The 25,057-nt window shown below is 36.9% G+C and overlaps 1 protein-coding gene across 1 annotated transcript in view; it reads right to left on the bottom strand.

Annotated features, from left to right (window-relative positions):
• Window positions 1-25,057, bottom strand: part of Copb1 (COPI coat complex subunit beta 1) — a 42,232-nt gene that overhangs the window by 14,022 nt on the left and 3,153 nt on the right. Inside the window, exons 3-14 of the mRNA XM_027410132.2 lie at window positions 20,326-20,555; window positions 19,319-19,488; window positions 17,113-17,227; window positions 15,723-15,815; window positions 12,321-12,458; window positions 9,667-9,786; window positions 9,029-9,136; window positions 8,797-8,943; window positions 8,338-8,483; window positions 6,534-6,630; window positions 4,841-5,001; window positions 3,388-3,508 (exon numbers count right to left, since the gene is read on the bottom strand). Of these exons, the coding sequence (XP_027265933.1) occupies window positions 3,388-3,508; window positions 4,841-5,001; window positions 6,534-6,630; window positions 8,338-8,483; window positions 8,797-8,943; window positions 9,029-9,136; window positions 9,667-9,786; window positions 12,321-12,458; window positions 15,723-15,815; window positions 17,113-17,227; window positions 19,319-19,488; window positions 20,326-20,555 (1,646 nt within the window). The remainder of the gene's footprint in view (window positions 1-3,387; window positions 3,509-4,840; window positions 5,002-6,533; window positions 6,631-8,337; window positions 8,484-8,796; window positions 8,944-9,028; window positions 9,137-9,666; window positions 9,787-12,320; window positions 12,459-15,722; window positions 15,816-17,112; window positions 17,228-19,318; window positions 19,489-20,325; window positions 20,556-25,057) is intronic.

Raw genomic sequence — 25,057 nt, 5'->3', positions numbered from 1 at the left:
GACATCTTTCAAAAATGTAAGTGAAGGGGGCTGAGGGAGACAGTGCAACTGATAGAATGCTTGTGACATTAAGTGTGAGAAGCTGAGTTCAGACACACACTATAATGAAAGTGAATGCACATTCTTTAGGCATAAGATCTGTGATACAAGGACACTCCTATTGATACAAAAAGAATGAAGAAAAAGGGAAATGGCACAAATGCAGGCATGCTAATGAGACAGTGAACAATTAAGTGTCCTTTGTGTGAAGCATATCTGAGTGTTCTAACTAGATGTTACAAGAAATCTGGCTCCTTAGACTGATATCACAAACATTCTCCTATCATTCCAAAGTGATGTAACAACTCATGAGGAAATCAAATGGACTCTTGAGATAAAATATTAAGTATTATGAATATGACTAGGAAGGGTTTATAAAAATATGGGGAAATGTTTGTTATAATGTTGAGTGAAACTGCAGTTTGTAAAGTACAAAAATGATTTTTTTCAATTGGTGAAAAAACTGTTGGATAGATATAAGCCAGTTCAAACTCTAGAGGGTTTCAATGATCCCAACTTTCAATTTTCTATCTTCACTACAGCATTAACAAAACTTGTAGTTAACTGTTGCAATCGTAACTGACTTTCACTCAAATTTATTTTATTTTAGTGATGCTAAGTTTCAAAACCAGGGCATTATATATGTTAAGTAGGTCTTCTACCACCACGTTATATACTCATAACATTCCTTGTTTATCTTAAAAATGAATTTAAAAATATATAAACATTCAGAATCGTATCAGAAAGAAACTGTTTTTCCAAGTAAAGAAAAAAAGTTTTAGGTAAATAAGTGCTGGAAGCTTTCTTTTTAAAATTTTTCTCATATATATACATATATATATATATATACATATATATGTATATTTAGACAAAGTCTTGCTCTGGGGCTTGATATAGATAGCCTCAATCTTGCAATCCTCTTGCCTCTTGAGTGTTTGGTTTACATGGATTTACCATTAAACTTGGTTCTGAAAGAATTGTTTACCAACTGACTTATAAGAGTAATCAAGTTATTCAGGCAAAAAGAAAATATTAGATGTAAGACTTTTCATTAAAAATAAAAAATAACTGTCTTTTTGGTTTGAGACAGTACTTCACGTAGCTCAGGCTGACCTCAAACTCCCTCTCTAGCTGAAAATGATCTGGAATTCCAGATTCTCCTGCTTCCACCTCTCAGGTAACTGGGATTAAAGATAGGTGCCACCATGCTCAGCTCAAATAATTGACTTATTTATGACAAAGTGTAAAGAGAATGTTACACACACACACACACACACACACACACACACACACACACACACGAAAAAATAAAAACAAAAAAACAAAAACAAAACAAAACAAAAAAACCCACAAAGTTTTATTTAGCCTTAAGGAAGGAATTCTGATATAACATGCACGAACCATGAAGAAGGCAAGTTAAAGGACAGGTCTCCTGTATGATTTCTTTTAAACACAGTACCTAGAATAAGTAAATTTGAATAGACTTGTAGGTAAAAGCACTTGCTATGCAAGCTTGACAACGTGAGTGTGGATCTTTAGAAGCCACGTGAAAAGCTGGACACAGTGGTACATGTCTAATCCCAGCACTCCTACCAGGAGATGCCAGGTAGAGACAGGAGAATTCTTTGATGGCTGTGGGCCAACTAAGCTGGGGCATGCAATGCAATGGAAAACAACAAGAAAGGCCCCACCTCACACTTAAGGTTGTCTTTTGACCTCCACATCTATGCTACAACACACACAGGTGCATCTCAACACTGCACTACACACACAAATATTTTAAAAATAAAATATAATAAATGTTACAAGGAACTAGGAGCAGGAAGCAAGGCAGAGCTACTGCTTACTGTATAAAAAGTTTCCTTTTGGGATGACAAATAAAAGCAGTGTGAGGGATGGTGGCCATTGTCATTTAACGTGAATATACTTAAGGCCACTTAATTACACAATGAAAAATTGTTAAAAGAGTAAGGTTCAGGCAATGCATCTTTTTTACCAGAATCTTTAAACTCAGAAAAAAAAGTACTTTGAACTTAGTCTTGTTCCCAGCTCCCAATTCTCATCTTGATCCAGATACCAGAAAAAATATTACAAAAGGGATATTTACATTTTTCTTTTCTTTCTGAGGCAAGTATCATGTAGCTCAGGCTGGCTTTAAACACAGATTTTCCTGCCAAAGCCCTCTAAGTGCTAGGATTTACAGGTATGTACCATCACATTGGCAAAAATTATGATTTTTTTTTTTAAAAAGAGGGTTTATGAAGCAAAATACACCAAACTCTGATAAATAGCATGTTTCCTCTCAATGTGGGACCAAAATTTAAAATGTATGTGTGTGGGGGTATAGGGGTGTGGGGGTATAGGGGTGTGTGGGGGATATAGTGGTGTATGGGGGGGGGAGTCACAAAACAAGAAAGAGGATCAGGATAGGAAAGGAAAGACCTTAAGGGAAAGAGGAAAAAGAGTGGAATTCATGTGACACGAAAGCTGAAGGAGACATTGTTTAGGAAGAAAACCAGCCAGAGGACAGACATGGGGGCATGAGGGAGGACAGTGAGGTTAGGTGGGCAGGGCAGTGAATTAGAATAAATATAATGACACCTATGAAATACAATAGTGAAGCCCTTTACTTTGTATGAAACCTAAGAAATTAATTTTTAAAAAGAGGATCTGCTATTTATTAACAAAATAATAATGCATCATAAAGTTTATAATGGATATGTGTGTATGAAATACAGGACAATATTGCAAAGGGTTGGTAAGGTTTGGAAGAATGGAAGCACACTATTGTAAATGACAATATATCCAGAACTTTCAGAAGCTGTAATTAGGTACCAACTATAAATAGGAACTATTTAAGAGATATTTTAAGATGAAACAGGTGACAACAAAGATACTACTGAAAAAAGCCATTACTATCATTGGCTGATGACTAACCCTTGCCTACAGAAATGACTTAATAATCCCTCATCAAACTAATCATACTATTTTGTATTACCTTGTCAATTTTTGTTTGTTTTGGTTTTGGTTTTTTGAGACAAGGTTTCTCTGTAGCTTTAGAGCCTCTCCGGGAACTTGCTCTATAGACCAAGCTAGCCTCAAATAAACAAAGATCCATCTGCCTCCACAGTGCTGGGATTAAAGGCATGGGCAACCACAGCCCAGCCCAGTTACTTTGTTAATTTTATAGTCATGTTATACTGCTGTGTTTGTTTTCCTTACTAAGCCACCGGCTCTTTTAAGACATGACCTTTAGCATTAACTTCTAAGTTTTTCACTGTTCAATGGAGTAGACACTCAATAATCAATTACTGAGTAAATATAGAATAAATGAACATATGAACATACGTTTTGCTTTTTCTTCTCCTGAACCAACGCTACATAGCGTAATGCAATCTTGGTCAGAGTCGTGGCAAGGGAAGCAGCAACGAAGAAATCTCCATCCAGGAGGAACCCTCTTAAGGGTGGTCTGCAAAGGAATCAATGAACATGAAGCTCAACAAATTCTTAAGCAGCACATAGCTTTTGCATAAATGGCTCAGACACTTATTGCCTCTCTTCGTGATAAGGACATTAGTTTAATTCCTCATTAATTTTCAAAATAAAAAAGAATATCTAACATTTTGCTTAGGTCAACAGTCCAAAGAATATGTTTAATTAAGGAGCTAATAAGCTACTTCCAAATGCCAGCCTATCTACCCAATCTCAGGGTTGTTTACAGGGCTCTCTCTAGGTCTAAAATTCTTCTTGAAGATGGAGACAGTACATACTCTCTCAGAGAGATACTGTCAAGACTATGAGACAAACTACTTATAATGGTTTCTAGGAGATAAGAAGTATTCAATAACACTATACCCACAATTTTTTCCATCTTTTTTGCTTTGTTTTGTTTGTTTTCTTTCCGAGACAGGGTTTCTCTGTGTAGCTATCCTGGAACTCAATCTGTAGAGCAGGCTAGCTGCTGCCTCTGCCTCCCCAGTGCTGGGATTAAAAGGAATGTGCCACCAACTGCCTGACATCTCATCTTCTTATAAACACAGATAACAAAATAAAGAGGAAAAAAATCCAAACACTACTTTACCAATTAGAAATGGACAATTTGCCACTGCTCCAGTGACAGAGCACTAATCCAGCATGTGGGCAGCCCTGGTTCTATTTCAAGAGAGAGATGTACACTAAAGAAAAAGAAAAGGGCCAGCCGGTGGTGGTGCATGCCTTTAATCCTAGTACTCGGGAGGCAAAGGCAAGCCGATTTTTGTGAGTTCGAGACCAGCCTGGTCTACAAGAGCTAGTTTTAGGACAGGCTCCAAAGCTACAAAGAGGAAACCCTGTCTTGAAAAAAAAGGGGAAGAACTTCAAAATATCTTTCTGATACTGATAAGCAACCAAACTTAAAAATCAACATAGCATTTCCAATGTAATAAAGCTGTTTTCCCCTCCCTGAGATAGGGTTTCTCTATATAGTCAGGGAACTTGATCTGTAGACCAGGCTGGCCTCCAATTCAAGAGATCTGACTGCCTCTGCCTCCCAAGTGCTGGGATTGAAGGTGTGTGCCACTGCCGCACAGCTGTAAAGTATGGTTTAATAGAACACTTACTTCACTGACAGCAATAGGAACAAAGAACTAAAATCACAGAAACAGTTCATAGGGGAGACCTTACACGAATACCTCTTTCAATATCTTTAAATGACAAACACTTTCACTTAATGATCAAAAACTAGTAAGAGAAATCACATGACTGATTTATCCCCAAAAGTAACAGTACAGCAGTTGAACATGAAGAGTAGAGACACTGTTACCTGTCTTCTTCTTTCTTGGTAGGTCTAGAACTGCTGAGGGCACTCTGGGTTGCATAGGTACCCATCTCTGTAACCAATTTCTGAACTGGTCCAACAGTTATTTCCTCTTCAGGTTTTAACTCACCAGCTTCTTTCTTTATTTCTGACTCTACAATTGGGATCTAAAAGCCAATTGGAAACTTGATTAATAATACCAATGGTTAAGTAACATTCAGATAGTCAATCAACTTTATACAGAAGGCATTCTCCTGAGGGATTTTGGAGGGTGGCACTCTGCTCTCAATTTTCTTTCCTTCCCAGGATAATGTAGCAGGAAAAATACAAGCTTTAGAACCAATGGCTCTGATCTGAATTACCACATTACCACTTACTACCTGTGAGACGCTGAGCAACATAATGAAATAATTTTGAGTGTCCTTCCTTCCTTCCTTCCTTCCTTCCTTCCTTCCTTCCTTCCTTCCTTCCTTCCTTCCTTCCTTCCTTCTTGGTTTTTCGAGACTGGGTTTCTCTGTATTGCTTTGGAGGTTATCCTGGAACTCACTCTGTAGACCAAGCTGGCCTTAAACTCACAGAAATCTGCTTGCCTCTGCTTCCCGAGTGCTGGGTGCACCACCAACGCCTGACTGCATGTCATTTCTTAATCTGTTAAGGAGGAATCCTAACTCTTCTGAATAATTCCTTAATAGAAAAATGCATATGACAGTGTCTAGCAAAGTAGATGTGTACTGGGCCTCCCCATTTCTTCCCCTGAAATATGAACCTAAACAACACTTATTGTTCTAAAATAAAAAGTATAAATAATGTCACCAGCCGCCTTTTTAGCTGATCAAAGGGCTACGATACAGCTTTTCTTTTTTTAATGCTTTATCTTAAATTTCTCATGTACGTAAGAAATCTAAGAGTCTTTAATTATAACTTATTTTATTTTAGAGATGAAAAAAAGTCCAGGCAGTTAAGGAATTTAAAGTGAAGGTCTCAGAGCTAATTACTAACAGTAATTAGTAGAGAACCCAAATCTCTTGACAAAGTAGTCCATTGTTCTTTGTATTCTATCATGAACTTGTTTTGGTGAAAGAATGTCCCAATATTGTTACACAGACAGTCTAAAGTTAGCCTTGCTCTTTCCAAACACATCAGCAGTATCAGAATTTACCAGCCAAGCATGGTGGTGCACATCTTTAGTCCCAATACCCAAGAGGCAGATCAGCAGGTAGATCAGCAGATCTTTCAGTCAAAAACCAGCCTACTTTATTTGGTGAGTTTCAGGACAGCCAGGGGTACATAATGAAATTTTTTGACTCAACAAAAGGATAAAAGGAAAAGAATTTATTAGCTGCACATAATATTCTGTTTAAACAAAATCTCACCCAAAGGTAAATATTAACAATTTGAACAGGTGTTATGTTTATCATGCAGGCAGGGACACTTTTAGTTTTCCATAGCCCCTGAGGCACATTATCTGGATAATTAAAATAAAATTTTCAGTGTTCTTTAGCCCAAACACTACTCAAAAAAAAAAAAAAAAAAAAAAAAAGTGAATGATCACATAAATATCAATTGCCATTTTTCTTTTTGTTTGTGCTAAGCACTGAACCAGGCATGTACTATACCACTAAGCTACACGGTTAGCTGGGCAGAGTTTTCTAAAGCATAAACCACCACACAAAGCAGAATTTATTTAACTAACACGTACCTCCCCAAGGGACCTGCGGACCTCAGTCATCACACTCTGAATGTCTTCCTTTGTACTACAGTATTCTCCCAGGATCCACAATGCTCCTCGATAAATCCTAGAACAAAAATATAGGATCTGAAAATATAGGCCTGGGAACAAACCTTGATGCGCAAATGTTTTTCTGAATTTAAGCTACTGCAAGAAAACAGGATTTTGTCTTCTGGAGGAGGAGAGTTTTAGAAAGACTGTAATAAACAGGAAGCTTTGTTTCTCTCCAGAAATCACAAGAAAAATAGCTATTCTCATTCACTGTCATTAGACACATCCTAAAGTCAGTGAGTCAAGCCATAAAACCTAAATACCAAAATGTTCCCAAAGCATTCATTTAGGAACAGTTAAAACAAACTTGGTTTTAGTACTTTCTACTATGAGAAACATATTATTTGAATACAGTTTTAAATTCATTACACTTTTAGATGTTATCACTTCAAGAGACAAGTGTTGAGCAAAATGATGAGAGGAACATCAAGTTGGGGTGAGGTCAGCTCACTGGCACAATGCTTACCTAGGATGCATAGGGCTGGATTTGATCCCCAGCATAAAAATAAAGGAAGCAATGACAGCCAATTTGTGGTAGGCACATCTGTAATAAAGGTACTCAGGAGGTCAAGGCAGGAGGCCAGCCTAGGCTACACAGCAGTGCCCTTTCACAATAATAAAACAACCCCTCTATCCCAAAATGCTAACAAAGAGAGCAAAAATTTTCCATTTTAAAATGTTAAACTGCAGCTGGGCATGGTAATGCATGCCTTGAATCCCAGCACTCTAGAGGCAGAGGCAGGTGAATCTCTATGAGTGTAAGTACAGCCTGGTCTACAGAGAGAGTTCTAGGACAGTCAGGGCTACACAGAGAAAACCTATTTCGAAAAACTTAAAAAAAAAAAAAAAAAGTTAACCTGTATGAAACTTTTTTTCTTTTTTCTTTTTTTAACGTATACCAGTATTCTGTCTACATGCATGCCTGTACACCAGAAGAGAGCATCAAATATCATTGTAGATGGTTGTGAGCCACCATGGGGGTGCTGGGAATTGAACTCAGGACCTCTGGAAGAGCAGCCAGTGCTCTTAACATCTGAGCCATCTCTCCAGCCCCCAAACTGTATTTTAGCTGTCCTTTTTTCTAAGATTTTAACTGAATTTATTCAGAAAAATAAAATCAATTACAGAAACTAAAGTGCCAGAAGATTACAGCTATCAAAAGAACAGGTTTTGAATAATTATTTTCTCATAAATGGGACATATCTTATTTACTTTCATACATATAAACACACATCATACATAATACGTGTATGTGTGCATATATATGTATGTCAGTCACTTTCACATTACTGAATCAATCTTGTACTGCTCTCATCCTATCTAATACTATAAATCTCTTGTAGTTTATTCATTAAATGCAGTAAGAAGCAAAATTTGTATTCAACAACCCTTACTCATTAACAAAGGCTTTCTGAATGTAACATACTGTAAAGATTCAGGATGTGGGTTATGCAGTTTCAATCCTTCTTTTCAATAAATGCTAAGGGTGACATAAATAATAGGAATCTAAAAAATGATTTTAAGAATACCCCTTCAAAAATACGCTTCTTGGTCATTCTGGGATTCATAATGTTTTAGATATAATTAGAATACAGAAACCTAGCTAAAACAGTCCTATATATTATGACGGTGGATGATGATGTACAAAATGTGTCTTATTTCCTCTCTATTTTCTACCAATTGACTATGCTCAACTTTACACTTAAGTGTATTATAAACTTACTTGACAGACTTAATAGCATGGAAGACTTCAAGCATCTTCTCAACAATCAGCATTCTCAGGTTGTCAAAGCGCTGAATGGCTTCACGAACAAACTCCAAGACATCAGCAGCTGCTGCTTCATTACTGTCACTGAGAAACTCCATTAGCTAACAGAAAAAAGAAACAGGACACTTACATAGTTTCCAGAAAATTATCTAAATCCTGAAATAAATTAAATGAACAATGAATAAAAGTCTCAACAATCCCGTGTGTAGCAAAATTTTAGATGAAGATTAAGACAAAGAAATGTGAGTTCTTATACAAGTCAGCATAGGAATATACATAAAGATCAGAAATGTACAGAAAGATTTTTGTTATCGAAGACAGTTGAAGTTTCAGGAGACAAGATGTAAAATAATTCAAAAAGAAAAGTAAAAACATCTAGAGACTCTTACAACTAAGATGACAAGAATTACATACCACAGGAATAACATTTGCAGCCATATCTGGAAATCGGACAGAGCAGGAATGCAGAGTTCGCACAAGGAGTTGTCGGTATTTGTCAGTGTCTTCATGCTCAGAGACATTATTTGTTTTAATTACTTCCTTTTTCAAGACAATAACCAACTATGGGAGGAAGAAAAGTAAAAACAAGTGAGAATCACATATATTTGGACCACTTACAAATAGTGTCACTAATGTTCTGTTTTACCTCTTCAACATTCCTAGAAGAGACAAGATCCAGTGCTAACTGCAGAGTTTTCTTACGCACTTCTAAGTCTGGTGTACTCAGTACTCTTAGGATGTCCATAACCAGATCCTGAAAAAAAACAAAAAACAAAAACTATAGGGTGACACCAGTTTTCAAGAGAAAAACATTCTAATTGCATCAGATTTCTTTTCCCCCCATCACCGCAATCCTCTGATTAATAATGAAATTACTAGTGTTGGAAGAAGCAGAACTTCTGGGTCTCCTAGTGTAATGAGACATGAAGAAATAACAGGAGACATGATGTAATAATAATAACATCACACATGATGTAGCCACATGGACAATGTATACTTTAGATTTTATACTTTAGATCCAACTCGTTTCATGAAAAATACAAAAGTCAGAGGAACAAGCTAAGTGACACTACAGCAAAATAACCAGCCACATCCAGGAGGAAGAACATTTTACAGGAAAGCTATTCTAGTTAATTGTCAACAAATCAACATCATGGATAAACCTAAAAAGAGATGGTAATTTAAGAGTTACACCCCAGTTACCCAAAATTTACACTGCCAGGCTTTAAGTTCTAGGTTAGGTTACCTACAGTGGCAAGGCTTGAGGATAATAACAACACTTACCTGGAGGACCCGTTCATGAGCAGGATGCTCTTTTAATTCTACCAATCGGTCCAGAACTATGAGCTTTACATTGTTATCACTCTCCTTAATAATTAAATCAATGTAACACTGAGCAGCAGCCTAAAGAAAAAAAGAAATGCATTCTGAAAATTCAAATACTGTGAAAATAAGAACTGCCTCTCCCCGCCCAGGCCACCTAGAAGCTGAAATACACTCAGTAGTCTATCATTTGCACTATCATTTATGCATTTTATTTAAAGGAATATGTATGTCTGGCCCCTAATTATAACAAGTCTCAATGTTACTCTAGACTACAAGGCATTAGAAAGATTATAAAGTGAAGGATGGAAAGGAGCTGCCATGGGTAGAAATACTTAAGGACTAGAACCAAGGAAATAGAAGAAGAGGACAGCAAATCCCAGTATGGCTATTAAAAACCTTTCACATCAGGGAAAAAATTTAATATATCTTTGTATCTTTATTACAGTGCCAAAAAGCAAGAATGTAAAGATAACCTGAGTTATGAAATATTTTAGCAGATATTTAAAACTATTTAGAAGGTAGTGCTGGTGACTGAACCCAGGGCCTTGAATATCCCAATCAAGATCTTTAGCAACTGAGCTACATCCCTAGTGTCCTATTATCCTTTTTACATGAGATTTTTAAAAGTTATGGTTTGTAGAATGATCAAGTTAAAAAACAAAGAAAAAAGTAGCCAATCTAGAAAAGTTCTCAATAGTCAAAGCTGGAACAACTTGAACAAAACAAGTAATGATAACAGTGGATTATGATCTATATCATAAATATTCATAATGATAAAAATGAAAAAGGAAAGGGAAAGTCAGCACTTCCTCACATAGGAATTTCATAGTAACTGTACAATGAGGAAATACAAAATCACCCTTAGAGTATCTAGTAGTAACTATTGCTGAGAAAAATCCATTTATCAGTGCTAAAATTAGTGGATACAAATGAGAAGTGACAGGGGATCTACAATTTCAAAATACCTTGAATATATTTTGAATACAATGAGAAAAAAACAGAACAGTAAAGAAATCAAGGAACCAGCACTTGACCAAACTGATCATGACTAAGTTATATAGATATCCTGTACTAAGAACATGTTACAATAGAAGGTGATATTCTTCCCCAAATGCCTAATTGTAGTGATTATGAGAAAACATGAGATAAAAACAAGTTCTGGAATCTCTTACAAACAAAATGGTATTCTTTATGAAGACATGAAAAGTAAAATTGAAGAACCCTTACAGACTAGAGGAGACTCAGACAGACAACAAAATAAACTGTGGGATCCTAGAATGGATCATGAAACAGAAAGAGGCATTAATGGAAAAATTAGAAATTTGAACAGAATCTATTTACTCTATTTGACAATACTATGCCAATGTTAATTTGGTTTTGATAATTATATGATGATTATACAATGTATGAACATTATAGGATGCTGGAAGAGGAATGTATGGGAACTCTATCCTATTTCTGTGACTTCCCCATAAGTTTAAAATTATTTCTAAATAAAAAGTGTTTTAAGTATTAATGGGTAAAACAGTAGATTCAACAATGTATACTAGCCGGCTTCTAGTCTTGATGGAATAAACAAAAGAAAAGCAAAGCAATATTCTACTATTAAAGATCCCCAATTAAATTTTTTAGAAGTCACCATTGTAGATCCAGTTTTTAACATAATTATGAAGAGAAATCTTAAAACATCAGTGTAATTCTCTAGAAATTAGATACTGTTTAAAAGAAAATGGCTCCCAAAAGGAGTGGCACTATTAGGAGGTATGTGCCTTTGTTGGAATAGGTGTGGCCTTGTAGGAATAAGTATGTCACTGTGGGGGTGGGCTTTGAGGTTTCCTTTGTTTAAGTTATTATACTCAGTGTGATACTCAGACCACTTCCTGTTGCTTGTCAGGGTCAAGATGTAGGACTCTCAGCTCCTTCTAAAGCACCATGTAGCATGATGATGATACTGGACTAAACCTCTAAAATGTAAGCCACCCCAATTAAATGTTTTTCCTTTATAAGAGTTGCCATGATCATGGTGTCTCTTCACAGCAATAAAAACCGTAGATACTGTTATTCTCCATCTCTTTCTCTCTCTTTACATAAGTGTGTGAAAACAGGAAGAAAAGGCTGAATTACATAAGGAGGCAAATCATCTTACAAAATCCAGTCTGTGGCCTGATAGTCAAGGACAGTTAGGAATGTAACCCAGGACAAAAGTGTACTTATTTAAAGCAGTGTGTGTGTGTGTGTGTGTGTGTGTGTGTGTGTGTGTGTGTGTGTGTGTGTGTGTGTGTGTGTGTGTGTGTGTGTGTGTGTGTGTGTGTGTGTGTGTGTGTGTGTGTGTGTGTGTGTGTGTGTGTGTGTGTGTGTGTGTGTGTGTGTGTGTGTGTGCGTGTGCGTGCGCGCTCATGCACTCACACACATGTGTGTTGGGGGCATTGTTTTTTTTTCCCCCTTTAACTCAGTTGTGTGTTTCTCAAGCAGTAACTTTGTAGATGTGATGATAATGATGTCAAAGGTTGGACATATAGGCACAAGTATATCAAGCAACCACATAATGAATTGCAGTGTCTTAAAATTATAAGGAATAAAACAGGATGTCTAGCATCTTTTTCCCAAAGTACCTTTATTGCAGTTGGTGCACTTGACAGAGTTACCAATGTTCCTGCAGCTTCATATTTTACAGCCGGACTAGATGATTGCAGTAAGTTATAGATACAGCGAATGAAACGGGCCCTTTCTGAAGGATTAGCATGACAGACCTGGGAACATAAAAACATTCAGGCTTAAGATGATTTAAAGGACATATTGCACATAAAACACAGTATGAAAACTATGAATAACATTTGAAAGATATACAAAAATACCAGTCAACACTGGGTGACATGTAACAAACACAGATAATTTCAGAAAGAAATTATTAGTTTCAAATAACTGTCACAGGAACTAGCAAGATGGCTCAAAGGGTAAAGGTATTTGTGGTGCTAGCTAGCAACATGAGTTTGATTCCTGAACGCACACAAAAGTACAGAGAAAGCACCTCCTACTCCACAAAGTTACCCTCTAACCTCCATAGGGTTGCATGCACACACAAGAAATTAAAAAGTAAATTAAAGTAACTGTCATAACCATTCCTGTATTTACTCGTTTTATCATAATTTGTAGTGATTATCATTTATGATTTACTAAAGCCATTGAGGATTCAGTAAAGCAAAGTCAGCCTTAAGCTATAGTCATCAGGGAGTGGCGACACACAACTTTAATCCCAGGAGCCAAAAGCTACAAAGTGGCGGCACACACCTTTAATCCTAGGACTCAGGATTAACAGATAGACAGATCTCCGAGTTCAAGGCCACCCAGGGATACACAAGATTGAATCAGTCTAAAAGAGCAACAGACCACAGTCCTTTAATTTCAGCACAAGGGTATAAAAGATAGGAGCAGGATCTTCAGTAGTCATTAGAGGCATTCATTCTCCAGCCACACTGAGGAGAGGTTACATTCTGAGGATTGGTGAAAGCTCATGGAGCCAGGATCAGCCCATTCAGCCTGAGGTAGAGGTAAGAAGCTAGTGGCCACCTGCTTTGCTTTTCTGATATTCAGCTTGAAGTTTGAAACCCAGTATCAGTCTCTGGGTTCTTTCATTTATTCATGTTACAATAATTTACATTTCATTGCTTCACAAAAGGTCTTCAGTAGGCTTATAAAAGATACTTGCATTTTAAACAAGTGAGAAAAAAGTCAAAGAACACATTTATCACTCCACTAATATAAATGTCCTCATAGACTATTAAATTTTATCAAAACTTTTGTTCTTGATGCCAAGCCAAAAAAGAAACATGCTGAGAGTGGTAGTCGTAGACATCTGTAATCCCAGCACTCAGAAAGCTAAGGATTGTGACTATGAAGACAACCTGGATGACATTTACCTTTTATTTTATCAGAACATTATGACAATTGACTCTTTCAAAAGACACTGTAATCTAGAGTGCAGTCAATACAGGAGGATAGCTGAATCCAGGAGTCAAGACTAGGCTGGGTTGCACAGCCAATACCCCATCCTCCAACCCTCATAAAACCCCTACAACAAAAATGCTGCCAATAAAATGCTGACCCTTCCCCCAGTTTCATCAATAGTAAGAGCAAATCCAGGGCCTGTGTGGGCTAGACAGTGTTCTACAAGTGCTTTGACTCAATCCTCAGGGCTTGATCTTCCTACATTGTCCTCTGAGAACTACTTCAGGGTTTCATGAAAACCACTTTTATCTTTTTTTTTTTTTAAGTTATTTATTTTGAGGTCAGCCTGGTCTACAGAGCGAGTTCCAGAACAGCTAAGGCTGTTATACAAAGAAACCCTGTTTTGAAAAACAAAAGTTATTTATTATGTATTCTGCCTGCAGAATACTGTATATATATACCAGAAGATCTCATTACAGACAGCTGTGAGCCACCATGTAGTTGCTGGGAAATGACCTCAGGACCTCTGGAAGAGCAGCCAATACTCTTAACCTCTGAGCCATCTCTTCAGTCCCCACTTTCATCTTTTGTTTTTGGTTTTCGAGACAGGGTTTCTCTGTGGCTTTGGAGGCTGACCTGGGACTAGCTCTTGTAGACCAGGCTGGTTTCATCGAACTCACAGAGATCCGCCTGCCTCTGCCTCCCAAGTGCTGGGATTAAAGATATACGCCACCACCGCCCGGACCACTTTCATCTTTTAAGAGCAGTGGCCCCCAATAACTTCCCACTATGCTTCACCTCTTATGTTCCAATACTTCTACAGTGACACACACTGAGATCCAAGACTTTTGGGGACATATTTAAACCACAACACAAAGTTTAATTATTTCTAGTATTTGATTAATATTGAGAGAGGTATGTCCCTTTTCTTCCACTCAACCCAGAAGCTACCTTTGGGTTAGTAGCTGGTTAATATTGTAAAACACTGACAATATTATTGGAAAACTAATGCTGAGAGATTTGTTCACCACAGGATTGTCACAAACTTTAAAACTACAATACTCCCAAATGTTTCCAAAGCATGGTAAGGAGTTTTAGTTTCTCTTCACTTTAAGAGTATTTTTCAAAAAATTATTGTGCATCTGTGTCCATGACATGGGGGGAACAAGGGGTTGTGCATGCACACGTGGTAGTTGAATGGTATCTCAGATCTCTCCTTCCACCTTTATGTGGGTTCTGGGAATGAAACTTAGGGCACCTGGCTTGTGCCCCACATACCTTTGCCTGCTGAGCCATTTTACTGTCCCTGCCTATTCACTCTTAAAAATAAAGCATTTACAAATTTTATTAATTTTTAGTTTTTCAAAGCAGTCTGATATATAATAAAGAAAAACCTGCATTTTATTCAAAAGCCTAATTCATAATCCATTCAATGACTGGGCAATATACAATGATTTAGTGAGTGACACTAACTAATTTGTTTTGTTTTGTTTTTTAAAGATTTTATTTATTATGTATACAACATTTTGCTTCCATGTATATCTGCACACCAGAAGAGGGCACCAGATCTCATAACAGATGGTTGTGAGCCACCATGTGGTTGCTGGGAATTGAACTCAGGACCTCTGGAAGAGCAGCCAGTGCTCTTAACCTCTGAGCCATCTCTCCAGCCTGACACTGACTAATTTCTTACAGAGGTTTAAAAAGAATAGAAGTAAGTACTTAGGAAACACAATAAGGTTATGAAAGAGAAAAGGCTTTAAGAAGATATAAATTAAGATATTTAATAACATCTTTATTATTAAAACATAACTATTGAGGTCAGTGAGATGGCAATGTGGGTTAAGACACTTGCCATAAAGCCTGGTAATCTGAGTTAAATCCCTGGGACTCACAGAGTAGAAAGACACCCTCAAAAAAGTTATTCCCTGAGGCATGCTCACAATAAATAAATATATACAATATCACATAAAAAATTATCATAGCAATTGAGAAATATTCCAGAATAAGACTACTTCCTTTTGTCTTAAATTGTTGAATTTATTTACATATCATAAATTATCACTTACCTTATATATTAGTTCAACAATAACCAACTGTAGAATGTCTCCAAATGTTTGAACTTGATCAATACATGTACTTAAATAATCCAAAGCTCGATCCTAAAAATAAGAATACATTTATCATACTCTTCATTTGGTGTAATGAATTAATACAACTTTAGAAGTACTAGCCCCAAATATAAAACTAACAAAAACACTGGGGCTTAAAGGAATTGGTTAGGGGGAGGGGAAGTAAAAGAAACTAAGAGAATAGCTAACACAAGTGTACATCAGAAAATCAAAACATTTTCTAGAGTTGGGCCACATATGTATTGTCTGATTTTAGTTTATTTTAATTATTTACTTATATGTATAGGTATTTTTCTGCACACCAGTAGATGGCATTGGATCCCATGGGACTACAGCTATAGGAGGTTGTGAGCAGCCATGTAGGTGCTGGGAATTGAACCCAGGACCTCTAGACAAACAGTGCTCATAACCACTGAACCATCTCTCCAGCTCCTGTATTGCCTGAATTTCTCTAACAGGTAAAGCTGGGGAAAAAGTACTAAGTCCTACATGATTCAGGATATTCATAAAATTGATATAAACCAGCCATTTAAGTGTGTAGTTATTCCTAAATCAGGTGTGGTGGCCGATGACTATAATTCCAGCATCTGAGAGGCAGAGGCAGAAGGATCACTGCAGATTTGAGGTCAGCCTGGTCTACACAGCAAGTTCCAGGCCAGCTGGCTACATAGGGGAATTCTGTCACAAAACCCCAAAATGAATAGAGTATAGCTACATTCTTATTACTGAGACCTGAAAGAAAAATCTCCCAAGCAGCCTCATGATCAGACAATGTACACACAGAACTATGAACCTCAGGAAAAACATTAATACTTTTATTTTTTAGAGATAGGGTTTCTCTGTGTAGTCCTGGCTAACCTGGAACTTGATCTGTAGACTTCGAACCATAGTACTCCAACCTACTAATTAAAAACATGCTAAGCCGGGCGCATGCCTTTAATCCCAGCACTCGGGAGCAGAGACAGGCAGATCTCTGTGAGTTCGAGACCAGCCTGGTCTACAAGAGCTAGTTCCAGGACAGCTCCAAAGCCACAGAGAAACCCTGTCTCAAAAAACAAAACAAAACAAAACAAAAGCACAAAAACAAAAACAAAACCATGCTACATGCTGAGACTAGGCACAGTGGAACATGCCTTTTATCCTAGCACTTGGGAGGTAGAAGCAGCTGTATTTCTGTGAGTTCAAGGCTAGCTTGAGCTACATAGTGAGACCCTGCCTCAAAAACACCAATAAAGAAAAGAAAACATACCAAAAAGAAAAAGAAAAGAGGATCTTGTAGTATTTTTAATTTTCATTTAACTATAGAAACAATTTTTAGGCACTTTACCTGATCTGCATGAATTAGCATCATAAATGCATTTCTTTTGCAGCTTGCATCCTTCTCATTTACCAGAAAATCATGTATCAGCTCAGGAGCATCAGGAATAAGATGTTCAAAATTTCTTTAAACAAAACAGGTAACATTCATATTAAATAAAAACCCACTTTCCTATTTTAATTACTTTCTGGACATGACAGTTATGTATCAATTAGAAGTGGGGGAAGAAATAATAGACTAAAAATTTATTAAATTAACAAATTAGTTTCTAGTTTAATTCAGATAGATTGATTTATTTAACACATATTCTATTAACTGATGTCAAATGACTGTCTTTAGGATGATAGTATTAATCTTCACAGTATTACAACCTTCCTTAAGAATTATAAACAGTAAAATGGAATGTTTTCATTATCTGTGCAATGTATTTACTAACACTACTACTTTAGAAACCTTAAAGCATTTATAGTACACAGAATGATAAATATTAGCATAAAAGATAATATGTTGGAGCAGGAGAGACAAGTTGGTGTTTAGGAGCACTGGCTATTCCTCCAGAGAACAAGATTCTATTCCCAGCACCCACACGGTGGCTCACAACTGTCTATAACTCCATTTCCAGAGTATCCGAAACCCTTTTCTGGCCTTCTTGAATACTAGGTACAACAGTGGTGCACATACATACATGCAGGCAAAATACCTATATACATAAAACAAAACAGTGATAATTTAAAAAAAGGAATATCATAACAGAATCTGTTATCATAGCTACAAAAATTCCTAATTGCATCATACAGCCAGATCGCTTATCAAATTTTCAATTGTTTTCTAACATGCTATGTGCTCCATGTTTATGTGACCTTTAAATTTCTAAAATATATAAAGTGCCTCTGGCAACATTTAAGAATTCAATTACATTATCAACAAAATACCACTGTCAACAGATAGCATAACATTAAGATAAATGTAATTGTGTTTCAGTCAAGTAATATAGTAAAGTACAAAGATACTTATAAAAACATTTCAGGGGCTGAAGATGTAACTTTGATGGTAAAGTACATGTAAACCTAAGTTACATCCCAAGAACCAATGCAAAAAAACCAACCCACAAACAAATAAAACCCTAAGCTGGGCGTGATGGCAAATGCCTTTAATCTCAGCACTCTATGAGGCAAAGGAAGGCAGAGTTCTGTGAGTTTGAAGCCAGCTAGGTCCACAAAGGGAGTTCCAGGATAGCCAAGGTGTTAACACACAAAGGGAGGAAGGGAGCGAGGGAGGAAAAAAAGTCAGGCTTGATGATGTGTACTCTGAGAACATGACTAACAAAAAGATATCTGCGGCTCTCTGGTGAGCCAGCCTAGACTATGTGGTGAGTTCTTAGCCACTGAGAGACCTTGTGTCAAAGTTAAAGGTTGATGGTGCCTGAGAAACAGTACCTAATGTAGTTCTCTAGCCTGAACATACATAGATGCTTATACAAACATGCAGGTGCACACACATGCACAGACACAAAATATATGATATATACTGTATGTTAAACTGGCAGTACTAGGAATCCAACCCAGGACCACCCTCACTCATTCTAGGCAAGGACTCTGCTTCTGAGCTCTACCACCAGCCCCATAACTTACACGGACTGAGAGCCATGACTATAACAATTTAGCACTTTAGCCTCCTCTGAATCTTACAATTGTTTTAAAGTTCAAAATCTCCAGCTTTATTATTTTACTCTAATGACTGTTTCAAGGCCTTGTTCCTGCTAAATAAACACTCACTCACTGAGGCATGTCCCCAACCTTTTCTATTTGTAGAGACTCATTAAGTTGCCCAGACTGGCCTCAGACTCTCATCCTCCTGACTCAGGCTCCCTGCACCACTCGTCCAGACTAAATTTTCAACTGTTATAATAACAAGAATTAGTTAAGAACTGCAGCCTTTTTCATTAAAAGAGTTCCTTCCTCAAAGCTTCTAATACAAGACCCATACTGTTCAAAATTAGAATTTTAAAACAAGGTAAAAAAATGCAATGCCTTTAGCAAGTAAAGATATATGAACTAAATGAACTGCAACAACACAATTAGGAATGATGGTCACTGTAGGGAACACCCTAACCATGCATCATTTACAAGTACATACATTCTGCAACCAACCACGCTGGAACCTCTAGTCTAAAGCATTTAAAATAGAAATAAAGCAAAGGAATATCTTTCCTTACCTGTAGATAGTGTAGATTGCTAGAACAGCGTTTCTCCTAACATAGCTGTGACGATGTTCTAAACAAGCACGGATAGCGGGCATTAAAGGTTCTAACAATTCTGCTTCCTTCAATTTGCAAAGGAAACGAAGAGTTGATCCTCGAATAAACTCATTAGGATGCTGAAGATCCTGATATAAAAATTACAGTAGGAAACATTGAGTTTCAGCTTTAAAAACCCTTACATTTAATTATTTATTTGTGTGTGTGTGTGTGTGTGTGTGTGTGTGTGTGTGTGTGTGTGTGTGTGTGTGTGTATTTGAAAACTCTGCAGAGGTCAAAGGACAACTTGCAAGAATACATTCTCTCCTTGCACCTTGTGGGTCCTGGGGACCACACTTGGGTTATCAGGCTTGGCAGCAAGTACTTTACTTGATGAGCCATCTCATAAGCCTAAGAGTCAGCCTTTTATAAAAATCAAGATTTAAACATAATACTTTCTAATTTGAAAAAATTAAAGTTACTTTTAGGGAAAAGATCTAGATTACTGGTTTTCTTCTGATTCCTCTAAAGTCATTTTTATGTATTTCACCATTTTTTTTAATAACACAGAAAATATAGGAAAAGGCAACAATACAAAATGTTTATCATAAATTTTACAGGTGTATCCAATCTTTTAACATTACAATAAAACTGTCATCTAAAAGTTCATACTGAGACTAACTCAATAGTTATGTTAACTATTGAGAAAAATAAAAACCAAGAAAAATAAAACCAAATAAAACCCCCAGCCCTAAATCCACCAAAAAGAATCAAATAGCATGTTAGGTTTTTATGTTGAGCAGCATTCACAGCTATCCCCACCTCATGCAGCCTAAACCTATTGCCATAGGCTGAACACACTTCAATAATAAATATTTACAATTTCTCATCACATCAAAGATCTCATTTTTGAAAGCTAAAAAAGTATCTATTAGAGCAATTTTATAACTACAAAAATAACAAAGCACAGTTATGATTTGGCTTACTTTTCTATACGCATCACACACAAGAATCATCTCATGTAAAAGTCTTCCATCTGGAGTTGTTTTAGGAACAATTTCCCAGAACACAAGAAGCAACTTTTTGATGGTGTGATCCTGGAGTGGCAGCACAAAACGGATGATAGTCATCAGGAGTCCAGGGAGCTTCTCACCATTCAGAATCATAATGATTACTTTCTTCAAAGCTTCAGTCTTGGACTTCACATCACCTTTCTCTGATTCAATCATTTAAAAAAACAAAAAAAGCATAATTATTTCAAAACCAAGTTCCTCGGATAGTTTAAAAAGGCTATGAGCAAAACAAACTAAATTTACTATCAGCTTTGGTAATAAGGTTACAAATCCAAATGAAATGTTTGAATATTTTGTCTCTGAATCTCAGATGCCTTACACAGGATTTGAGGGTACTAGATTAGTCTTCTGGTCCCTGACCAATTTAGTTAATGTGGTTCCTGAACCTATATTGCTAAACCACATGACTTTAACAGATGTGTCCCCCACCAATACCAAAAAACAAAAAAACCAAAGTAAATCCTTTAAACTCAAAATAACACATTTTATGTGCATTTTCTCAGTTATAGCCATTTTTTAAAAAGGGTAGCATGAACAGAGTGACCTTTATTAAAATTTTTAAAAGGGTCCTCAATATTCATGTAACTTTAGACACTTTCTTTTCTTGTCCATCTGAACAACTGAATAAAAACTAAAATGTTGAATCAGTAGCCACCGATTAGAATTTAGGATATATTATTTATAATAAAAAGGAAGTTTAACCAAGGATAAAAATTATTCACTATAAAATATTTTATGGAACTAGGTGGTGGTGGCACATGCCTTTAATCCCAGCACTTGGGAGGCAGAGGCAGGCGGATCTCTGAGTTCGATGCCAGCCTGGTCTACAAAGAGTTATAAGACAGGACTACACAGAAAAACCCTGTCTCAAGAAAACAAACAGAACAAATTTTTTTTGATATTTTATGAAAAGAAATCTATAATTTTAAGTATTATGAATACTGGGAAATTAATGGTATTAAAAATCTTCTGGGTCTGGGGGAGAAGGAATGGGGGTGAGGGGAGGGAGAGGGAGAGGGGAATTACATGTGAAACAAGCCTGTTCCCTAACTTGAATTAATAATAATAATAATAATAGTAATAGTAATAATAATAATAATAATAATAATAAAGAGAAAAAAAAAGAAATGAGGGAGGAAAGCCAAAAAAAAAAATCTTCTGGGTCTAAAATTCAAAGGCAGATAGAAGTACAGAATAAGTACAATGCTACCATAATTGTTTCTATCATAAAATCAGAGCTGGACAAATGGCTTAGCAGTTAGGAGCACTGGCTGCTCTTCCAGAGGAGCTGGGTTTGAGTCTGACACCCTCTTCTGATCTCTGAAGACAAAACACTAATACATATAAAATAAATTAAAAATAAACAAATCAAATATTTGAAAGAAGAGAGGACAAAGAGAAGACGTAATCCTATGGCTATCATAAGAAAAATATTGTCAATGGGGTCTAATTATGAGACAGCTATCAAAAGAGTTCTTGGGACTGGAGAGATGGCTTGATGGTTTAGAGCACTTGTTACTCTTGCAGAAGACACATGCTTGAGGAATTACTAGCATCCTCATCATGGCTTACAACCACCTCTAACTCCAGTTTGGAGGATCTACACATTTTTCCGAACTCTCTGGGCAGTGAGCATACATATGGTGTATATATATGAATGCTGACAAAACATTCATACATGTAAATAAATGAATCTTTAAAAATATTTTAAAATAGTTCTTTTTGTCAAAGAGACAGACTATACATGACTACTTGTTAGGGTCACAAGCAGAGCTCAAGCTTCAGAGGAATCACACTGAGTAAATCAGTTGCTTGTCAATGATCCTGATAGCACATTTCTGTAATCCCAGCAATCTAGCAGTGAGGCAGGATGATCAAGAGTCCAAAGTCAACCTCATCTACACACTGTGCTGAAGGCCAGTCTGGGCTATATGAGACCTTGTCTCAAAAACAAACAAAAAACCCAAAATGTCCTTTATCACCCTAAAGACTATGTATTATTACCCATAGTTACATCCTATCATGCAGAAGAGACAAAATCCTCATATTTGATTAAGAAAAACAATGTTTTAAGTGATTAAAGTGGTACTCAAGAGGCTAAAAGGTCTTTTGTTTCTTTATTCTAAGCTCCCTCCCTCTTTAGGTTTTATCTTGGTCTCAGGATTGAAATCCAGAACCTTGTTCATGAGTGCTTGACCACTGGGCTAGATTCCACAGTTCCCTTTAAGATGTTTCAGGCATTTTGTTCCCTATTCTGTTTGATATCTAAAAGACACAAAGTCTAAAAGTCATAAAATTAGGTCATTATAACCTTGATGGCTTCTTCTGTTTACAAATTAATAGATTTCCAAAAGTTCAGCAGAATAGATCTTAATTCATAACTACAGCCCCAAAAGCAAGTTTAACATCAAACAAAAAACTTATGCTATCTGTATTTTAACTGCCCTAACTTCAATTTCCCTTTATTCTGACAACTTACACTGAGAAAGATATATTGCTCCTTTTCCTCCTACCTCTGCCCTCCCTAATGCTGGGATTCTAGGTATGTGCCACCACGGACAAACAAAATAGTAAGTCTCTTTACTAACTTCAAAGTACCTCCTAAAAGATAACTTCCAATGTTTGAAATACAATTTTCATTGTATTTAAACAGTGTTGGGCCAGGTGTGTAGGCGCACACCTTTAATCCCAGCACTCGGGAAGCAGAAGCAAGTTCGAGGCCAGCCTGGTCTACAGAGTGAGTTCCAGGTCAGGCTCCAAAACAATATAGAGAAACAACCCCCCCCCACACACACACAAAAAAAACCTTTTCTCTGGCCAGGCAGTGATGGTGCTCACCTTTAATCCCAGAACTCAGGAGGTGGAGGCAGAGGCAGAGGCAGGCAGATCTCTGTGAGTTAGAAGCCAGCTGGTCTACAAAGCAAGTTGCAGGCTGTTACACAGAGAAAACCTGTCTGGGTGAGTGGGTGGGAAATCTTTTCTTTAACAGACTCATTTTGCACACTGGGTATGGTGGCACACACCTCTTATTTTAGTACTGGAACAGGAGGATCTCCAGTTCATGGCCAGCTCTAGGACAGGCTAAAGTAGAACCCTATCCTCAATCTCACATTCTTAAATTATACAGCACATCTTTTTTTTTTTTTTTTTTTTTTTGTCTTCCTAATACTGGGTACTGAATTCAGAGCCTCCCAAGTGCTTGGCAAGTGCTATACTTAGCAATATCCACAGCCCCTGTCACTTCACTGGGACAGGGTCCTAAGTTGCCAAGACTAGTTTTGAAAATGTGACCTTCTGTTTCAGCCTTCTGAGCAGTTGGAACTACAAGTATGTATCACTGGGAATGGCCAGTATATACTTTAAAAGGAACAGAGCTTAGGCTTTTAAAATTCAAAACATGTCTATTTCTTTTGCAAAAAAAAGTTTTCAAAATTAACATACAAAGTCGTAAGGAATATTCACATTTAGTTCAGTATTGACTTCATTTGTTTGTACCAACCTATAACCTATAGAAAATTGTCAGCCATTTGAGTGTCACACATTAAGCTATGTAAGAAATTAAGCCATCCAATGGTTTCCCACACTTTTAATATCAGCACTTGGGGGGTGGAGGCAGGAGGATCTCTTGTGAGTTCAAGGTCAGCCTGGTCTACAGAGCAAGTTCCAGGACAGGCTCCAAAGTTACACAGAGAAACCCGGTCTCAAACAAAAAAACAAAACAACAACAACAAAACCCAATGTAAGGAACTATAATGTTGCCGGGCAGTGGTGGCCCACACCTTTAGTCCCAGCACTTGGGAGGCAGAGACAGGCGGATCTCTGTGAGTTGGAGACTAACCTAGTCTACAAGAGCTAGTTCCAGGACAGCCTCCAAACCCACAGAGAAACCCTGCCTCAAAAAACCAAAAAAAGAAGAAAAAAAAAAAAGAAAGAAAGAAAAGAAACTATAATGTTTTAAGGGACAAGTAATTAAATGATTTTATTTTCTTAGCTTTATTAAATTAAACTGGGACATTATTCTATTTCTGTATACCAATACTACAAGTCTAGAGGTAAAAAAAAAAAACTTTCCTTTTTCTTAAGACATGTACTGGGGGGTGGAGAGATGGCTCAGAGGTTAAGAGCACCGACTGTTCTTCCAGAGGTCCTGAGTTCAATTCCCAGCAACCACATGGTGACTCACAATCATCTGTAATGAGATATGGTGCTCTCTTCTGGCATGCAGGTATATATGGAGGCAGAATGTTGTACACATAATAAATAAATCTTTTAAAAAAAACAGAAAACAAAACAAAACTACTTAAAAAATAAAAGATCTACTGGAGACATTTTCAAAGTTCTAGATGGGAGGCTGGAGAGGTGGCTAAGCGGTTAAGGGCAGTATGTGCAACTAAAGAAGTCCTGGAGTGAGTTACTAACACCCACATTAGGCAGCTCACATCCACCTATAACTCCAGCTCTAGGGGATTAGATACACCCACCCTCTTCTTACCTGAGGGACTGCACTAATGTGCACATATCCACATACAAGTACACATAACTCATCAAAAAAAAATCTTTAACAAAACTATAGAAAAACTGAGCATTTCTAACTATAAAGGGAATGTGAAATGTAAAGGAGTCTCTTGAGTTTTAAATTTTCACT

The sequence above is a fragment of the Cricetulus griseus genome, chromosome 3, assembly GCF_003668045.3.
Source record: "Cricetulus griseus strain 17A/GY chromosome 3, alternate assembly CriGri-PICRH-1.0, whole genome shotgun sequence".
Taxonomy (NCBI): Eukaryota; Metazoa; Chordata; class Mammalia; order Rodentia; family Cricetidae; genus Cricetulus; species Cricetulus griseus.
Note: the sequence above shows the minus strand (reverse complement) of the source record. Positions and strands in the feature narration are given on the sequence as shown.